The sequence below is a fragment of the Stomoxys calcitrans genome, chromosome 3, assembly GCF_963082655.1.
Source record: "Stomoxys calcitrans chromosome 3, idStoCalc2.1, whole genome shotgun sequence".
NCBI classification, from domain to species: domain Eukaryota; kingdom Metazoa; phylum Arthropoda; class Insecta; order Diptera; family Muscidae; genus Stomoxys; species Stomoxys calcitrans.
The window spans coordinates 27788689-27796549 of NC_081554.1; the positions used below are offsets into that span (position 1 = coordinate 27788689).

Sequence of the window (7861 nt, forward strand, 5' to 3'; positions counted from 1 at the left end):
AAGCAATGTGTTATCATAATGTTCTCATAAATATGCATGTAAGGGGCAAAAAATGTGTCATGGCCTGCTTGGCGATTTCAAAGTCGAACTTTCGTGTATCTCAACAGCTTGTAAAAGCCGCTCGTCTAACATACTTCGATGTATGTATATGTAGGAAGATTCGTTAAAAGAGCTTACAACTTTGGTCTGTTGCTAGATAATGAAAAACTGTGGTATCACAATTTACTACAATTGCCTAAATTGCAATGATCTACCCTATGTTAAATTTGTCTATGAACGCGCTACATGCTACTGATGTCCAAGAAATAAGCCTTAATGTGTTTCATGTTGTTGTAGCAGTGTGTTGTACACTGAGGCGACAGCCCTTGCTGACGACGCCCCATCCAATGTGTCGCAATATGGGTATCAAATGAAAGGTATTTAAGAGTAGAATACGTACTTGGCATAAAAATGTCACCTTAAGTGCCGGGGAATAATAACCTCTGAGAAATGTGTTGAGGCTCTCGACTGGATACCAATCCAGATAGTCAGTGTAGCATATGATCTGGTACACACCTTATCTATCACCATTTAAAATTTCTCAGAGATATCTCCACCCGTTCTCAAACGTCTGATTTTTATATCCACCAACGTAGGATAGGGGGTATATTCATTTAGTCATTCCGTTTGCAACACATCGAAATATCAATTTCCGACCCTACAAAGTATATATATTTCGGATAGTCGTAAAATTCTAAGACGATTTAATGATGTCCGTCTGTCCGTCCGTCTGTTGTAATCACTCTGGAGCCTTCAAAAATTGAGATATTGAGCTGAAATTTGGCACAGATGCCATTTTTTGATGCACGCTGGTTAAGATCTTGAACGGGCCATTTCGGAGCATATTTGGATATAGCTGCTATATAGACCGATCTGCCGATAAAGGGTCTAATGCCCATAAGTGATTTATTTTTTATCCGATTTCACTGTAATTTAAAACAGTGAGTAGCTTAAGGCTTCCTGATAACTGACCCAAATATGGTTCAGATCGGATTATATTTAGATATAGCTGCCATATAGACCGATCACCCGATAAAGGGTCTGAAGCCCATAAAATCTTTATTTATTACCCGATTTCGCTTAAATTTAAAACAGTGTTTTATTTTAAGCCTCCTAATATCTGCCTCAAATATGGTTTAGATCGGACTATATTTAGATATAGCTACCATATAGACCGATCTCCCGATAAAGAGCCTGAAGGCTATAAAATCTTTATTTATTATTCAATTTCGCTGAAATTTAAAACAGTGGCTTATTTTAAGCCTCCTAATATCTGCCTCAAATATGGTTCAGATCGGATTATCTTTAGATATAGCTGCCATATAGACCGATCTGCCGATAAAGGGTCTAATGCCCATAAATGCTTTATTTTTTATACGATTTCACTGAAATTTAAAACAGTGAGTTATTTTCAGCCTCCTAATATCTGACTCCAATATGGGTTAGATCGGACTATATATAGATATAGCTGCCATATAGACCGATCTCCCGATAAATGGTCTGAAGCCCATTAAAGGTTTATTTATTACCCGATTTCGCTGAAATTTTAAACAATGAGTAGGTTAAGGCCTCCCAACATCCAACCTACATATGGTTCTGATCGGATTTTATTTAGGTATAGCTGCCATATACACGGATCTGCCGATAAGGGGACTGAAGCCCATAAAAGTTTTATTTATTAACCGATTTCGCTGAAATTTGAAGCAGTGAGTTTTTCTGAACCTCCCGAAGTCCGACCTGAATATGGTTCAGATCGGTTTATAATTGGTTATATTTACCAAAAAGATCAATCTAAGACGATCTAGACATGTCCGTCCATCTGTCTGTTGAAATCACGCTACAGTCTTTAAAAATAGAGATATTGAGTTGAAACTTTGCACAGATACTTTTTTTGTCCATAAGCAGGTTAAGTTCGAAGATGGGCTATATCGGACTATATCTTGATATAAACCCCATATAGACCGATCGTCCGATTTAGGGTCTTAGGCCCATAAAAGTCACATTTATTATCCGATTTTGCTGAAATTTGGGGACAGTGAGTTGCGATAGGCCCTTCGACATCATTCATCAATTTGGCCCAGATCGGTTCAGCTATATCCAAAAGCTGGCATATAGACCGATCTTCCGATTTAGGGTCTTAGGCCCATAAAAGCCACATTTATTATCCGATTTTGCTGAAATTTGGAACGGTGAGTTGTATTGTGCCCTTCGCCATCCTTCGCCAATTTGGCTCAGATCGGTCCAGATTTGGATATAGCTGCCATATAGACCGATCCTCCGATTTAGGGTCTTAGGCCCATAACAACCACATTTATTATCCGATTTTGCTGAAATTTGGAACGGTGAGTTGTGTTAGGCCCTTCGACATCCTTCGTCAATTTGGCCCAGATCGGTCCAGATTTGGTAATTGCTGCCATATAGAGCGATCTCTCGGTTTTAGGTTTTGGAGCCATAAAAGGCGCATTTATTGTCCGATATCGCTGAAAGGTCTTAAACCCTTTCTTCAATTTGGCCCAGATCGGTCCAGATTTGAATATAGCTGCCATATAGACCGATCTCTAGATTTAAGGTTTTGGGTCTTTCTTCAATTTGGCCCAGATCGGTCCAGATTTGAATATAGCTGCCATATAGACCGATCTCTAGATGTTGAAAGTAGTTTCCCTCTGATGTTATTTTGAATTATTTGAATTGATTATCTAATTTACCTTACCTTATTTTGAATTACCATGTAATAGTTTTTAAGTCACTGTTGAAACATCCCAGTATTCCAAATTAATAGTATGGCAACAAGTTAACCATCCTCTTTGTGTGTTGTTGTATTGAGTGGAGGCCGATGCTTCTTGGTGTTGCCACGAAGAAGTCTCGATCTCCTTTTACTACAGCATCACATCCAAGTGGTTGGTTCTCTGCAGCCTTTTATCATCTACATAAAATGTAAGTTGTATCCCATACACCCCTCTAAATAAAAGACAACCATATCATCCCATTTTGAACTCAATCATCTCGGGTTTTCATTTAAAAGGCAAGTGAGGTGATTCATTCCTCAATAAACTTGAAGCTTTTATTTTATTTGAAATAAAATAAAAAATATAAATAGTGAATTTGGAGTAATTTTCAAACAAAACGAAAAATATACTACATCTCCGTAGTATGAATTTGCCATGTGCAAAGTTTCTCCACATTAATGACACAAATCCCAGCTCATTTACTCCCAAATAGCTAAAATCCCTTATTGATATTGAACATGGTCCTTCGAGCCTTTATTGAACACAGCTTAATGGTTAAATACCTCAAAAGTTCATTTTGTTAGTATCACGGAAACCCTAACTCGCTGTAACAAATGTCAAACTGTCGTTTTTTTACATGTGCCAAGACCGAAAGGAGAATTATAAGTTTTTATTAAATATTTTTCATCAGACAACGGAAAGTTAGATCAAGATCGTGAAATCGGTGGAAAACTATTGTTCTCCATCCCACGCAACGAGAACGCGAAGAATTGCTGAAATTTTTAGTTACAAGGCCCTGACACGTGTAGGTAACGGTTCAAGGCCACCAACCTTGGAAACGGGCACATTCTGCAGGAACTGTACACTTCAGCAAAACCACAAAATTAATTAATCGATAATAAAGGCGGCGGCATCGTAACTTCCAATTACAGGAAGCCCCATCATCGCATAAAGTAATGTGAATAATATCCAATATTTCTTTTGGAAAACATACAGAACGTACATAAATACGTAGTCTTCGCCTGAACCACGTTATCTAAATGTATGTACATCCCTGTTTAAAAGAGGAGGCGACAAAATTTCGAAAGGCTTGTACAACTAAATTGTTCTCACCGACTCATTCCTCCAAGTCAATAGACAGGGACACCCAATTTCTAAACCCTTTCAACTGCACCACCTCGTCAGCAGTATATTTTCTGTGGTGATGTCCCGCTGGATTAATGATGTAAGTCCAATTCCAATTTTTAGCTAGAAAGATAAGTGAAAAAATATGAACCATCTCATTTCTTACGGCTGAACAATCCAAGTTCCCTCCGAGAAAGATACAGGCGAACGAAAACTACCATCTTTCGGTAGAATTTAGTTTCATGATAGTTTTACTACATTTGCCTACAGATTTCTGGACACACCATCAAAGCCTAACACATTTTCACCAACATTCACAGTAGGCGAATAAGTGGGATGAAAGCGTCAAACCCAATACCCTGCTCAAGTGGAATCAATTTGTAGATAACATACAGCTAATACCCAACATACATATTCCTCGCTGGGTAAAGTTTGCCCCCCTTGTCTCTACGCAGATTCACGGTTTCTGTGACGCGTCTGAGAAGGCGTATTGCGTGGTTATCTATTTACGTGTCCAAAGAAATCAATCAACGGAATCTAATTTATTTGTGTCAAAAACCAAAGTGGCTCCGCTAGAACCCGTAAGTCTACCAAGACTGGAATTGTGTGGTGCTCTACTTCTCTCTCGGTTGGTGAAAAAAGTACTGTCTCAACTCCCGATAAATAATTATGACCTCTACTTATGGTGTGACTCATCGATTGTCCTCGGCTGGTTAGAAAAACCGCCATCATCATGGAAGACATACGTCGCTAATAGGACAGCAGAAATTATTCGAAATATTGGTAACATTTCATGGCGTCACATTCGATCAGCAGACAATCCAGCAGATGTGGGTTCTAGGGGTTGTAATACTATGGACCTCATGCAGAATTCCTTGTGGTGGAAGGGTCCAACATGGCTTATAGAGCCGCCAAACGAATGGCCAAAGTCTCTTCCTGCATATATTGACCCGCCCGAAAAGAAAAAGATAAATGTTTTCCATATGAACGAAATTGTAGATCCCTTAGAAAGATTTTCAAGGTGGGACCGCGCCATACGAGTAATTTGCTATGTACGAAGGTTTTTGCATAACTCCCACAAAGAAAAACGACAACAACACACTCAAGACTCCAAAATTATAACACATTCCGAATTCACCGAAACAAAAAACTTGCTAATTACTTTGGCCCAAAGGCAGTACTATGGCAAGGAATATCATTCACTTTTGACGTCAAAACCTATTAGCAAGAAAAGTCCTTTATATTCTCTAAATCCTTTTATTGATAAATGTGGGGTACTCAGAGCCTCAGGCAGAATCTCAAATTCAGATTTCGCCTTTAACGAACGCCATCCCATCATAGTCCCCGTAAAGTCCAAATATTGCACTTTATTAATCGAGTTTACTCACATTTTTTTGATGCACGCCGAACACAACCTAATGATAAGGACAATTCGAAGCGAATATTATGTATCGAGGCTTAGATCAGCAATAAAGAAATGCATACATCAATGCAAAACTTGCATTGCATATAAACAGCGCCTCCAAACACAGTTCATGGCAGCATTGCCTATTGAACGAAGCAAATTTTCCCCTCCGTTCACCATAACAGGTCTAGATTTCGCGGGACCATTTCCAATAAAGGTGTCTCGACTACGACAGGCTACATTTCTTAAAGGTTATGTTTGCATTTTTATTTGTCTAAGTACGAAATCCATCCATTTGGAACTCTGCTCGGACCTTTCATCTGCCTCATTTCGGGCTGCCTTTGTAAGATTTGTTGGAAGGCGAGGCCTGCCACAAAAGTTGATGTCGGATAATGGTACTAATTTTGTGGGGGCTGAGAGAGCATTTAATTTCCAATATGTCCATTTTCTCAAAGCCATATCCAAGGATATTGTTGAAAAGTACGCTACACATGGATTTCAGTGGACCTTTATTCCTCCCAATGCCCCACATATGGGGGGAATTTGGGAAGCTGGGGTGAAATCCTTTAAAATGCATTTTCGGAAAGTAACCCAGAATGCCAAATACACGTTCGAGGAATTTTGCACCCTTTTAGTACGAATCGAGGCGGTCTTAAATTCTCGACCCCTATCACCGATGACGGACGACCCTTTGGAATTATTAGCCTTGACCCCAGGTCACTTTTTACGAGGTGCTCCTATGGTTGCTATGCCGGAGGCTACTGACGAGACATTTCCTATTGTAGACAAATGGGATAAACTCAAATCTATCCAACACCAATTTGCTCGGAGGTGGAAGGATGAGTACATTAAGGAACTTCAAAGCAGATACAAGTGGCAGCGTTTGCAAAAGAATTTATCCGTAGACCAGTTCGTCCTTATTAAAGACGACTCCTTGCCTCCGTGTGAATGGCGGTTGGGTCGCATTACAAAAGTTTATCTAGGACCAGACGGTCTTGCCCGGGTAGCTGATATAAGGACTCAGCTTGGGACCATAAGGAGACCAATAGTAAAATTGTGTATTTTACCATATAATGCTCCTCAATCTTAAATATTCCTTACAATCGTTTCTGTCAAGACGTACCTATTTGAAATTATCATTATTTCATATCATCACACAAAATTTTGTCTTCCACAGGGACAGAAGAAATTCCAGAATCCATCAATGCCTAATTTGTAAAAATTATCACCCTCTTAGATATTGTAGACAGTTCTTAAAAATGGCGGTCAAAGATCGTCGTCGTGCTGTTGTTCGCCATAAGTATTGCTTAAATTGTTTGGCCCGTTCGCATAAAACAGCGCAGTGCACATCAACTAATTTATGCCAACGTTGCGAAAGGGGACACCACACCCTACTCCATGAACCAATTCAACAAAGACTACAACCAGAACGATGCCGAGCTGACAGAAGAAGAGTTCTAAAAACCAAATGCCAACGTCCAACTACACAATTGCGTCCAGCCGAGAGAGGTGGTCATAACTCAGCAAATTCTAGACTACGTTATGGTAATAACAGTAATTCAGAAAAATCTCAACGGTGCCTGGAGAAAGCTTTTCGTATATTGAACCAGCTCAAACGCGCTCTATAATTGTTGCCCTTTCCGGCCAAGGGGGGCAGGATGTTGAAAGTAGTTTCCCTCTGATGTTATTTTGAATTATTTGAATTGATTATCTAATTTACCTTACCTTATTTTGAATTACCATGTAATAGTTTTTAAGTCACTGTTGAAACATCCCAGTATTCCAAATTAATAGTATGGCAACAAGTTAACCATCCTCTTTGTGTGTTGTTGTATTGAGTGGAGGCCGATGCTTCTTGGTGTTGCCACGAAGAAGTCTCGATCTCCTTTTACTACAGCATCACATCCAAGTGGTTGGTTCTCTGCAGCCTTTTATCATCTACATAAAATGTAAGTTGTATCCCATACACCCCTCTAAATAAAAGACAACCATATCATCCCATTTTGAACTCAATCATCTCGGGTTTTCATTTAAAAGGCAAGTGAGGTGATTCATTCCTCAATAAACTTGAAGCTTTTATTTTATTTGAAATAAAATAAAAAATATAAATAGTGAATTTGGAGTAATTTTCAAACAAAACGAAAAATATACTACATCTCCGTAGTATGAATTTGCCATGTGCAAAGTTTCTCCACATTAATGACACAAATCCCAGCTCATTTACTCCCAAATAGCTAAAAATCCCTTATTGATATTGAACACTAGATTTAAGGTTTTGGGCCCATAAAAGGCGCATTTATTGTCCGATTTCCCCGAAATTTGGGACAGTGCGTTGTGTTAGGCTCTTCGACATTTTTCTGCAACTTGGCCTAAATGGGTCCAGATTTGGATATAGCTGCCATGTAGACCGATATCTCGATTTAAAGGCTTGGCCCCATAAAAGGGGCATTTATAATCCGATTTCACTGAAATTTGACACAGTGGTATATGGTTCAGATCGGTTTATTTTTATACCCTCCACCATAGGAGGGGGGGTATACTAATTTCGTCATTCTGTTTGTAACTA

The 7861-nt window shown here is 39.1% G+C and overlaps 1 protein-coding gene across 3 annotated transcripts; it reads left to right on the forward strand.

Moving 5' to 3' along the window:
• Positions 1 to 2687: 2687 nt before the first annotated feature.
• On the forward strand, positions 2688 to 7308 carry LOC131996321 (uncharacterized). 3 transcript variants are annotated; one of them, XM_059365893.1, is made up of 2 exons: positions 2688 to 2973; positions 6533 to 7308. In XM_059365893.1, the coding sequence occupies exons 1-2, from the start codon at positions 2873 to 2875 to the stop codon at positions 6921 to 6923; spliced, it is 492 nt and encodes a 163-aa protein (XP_059221876.1). In that variant the 5' UTR covers positions 2688 to 2872; the 3' UTR covers positions 6924 to 7308. The 3 variants fall into 3 exon arrangements, 2 of the variants coding, with proteins under 2 accessions (XP_059221876.1, XP_059221877.1); XR_009397773.1 differs by lacking the exon at positions 2688 to 2973 and adding an exon at positions 3351 to 3990 and having other exon boundaries at positions 6473 to 7308; XM_059365894.1 differs by lacking the exon at positions 2688 to 2973 and adding an exon at positions 3367 to 3990.
• Positions 7309 to 7861: the final 553 nt, after the last annotated feature.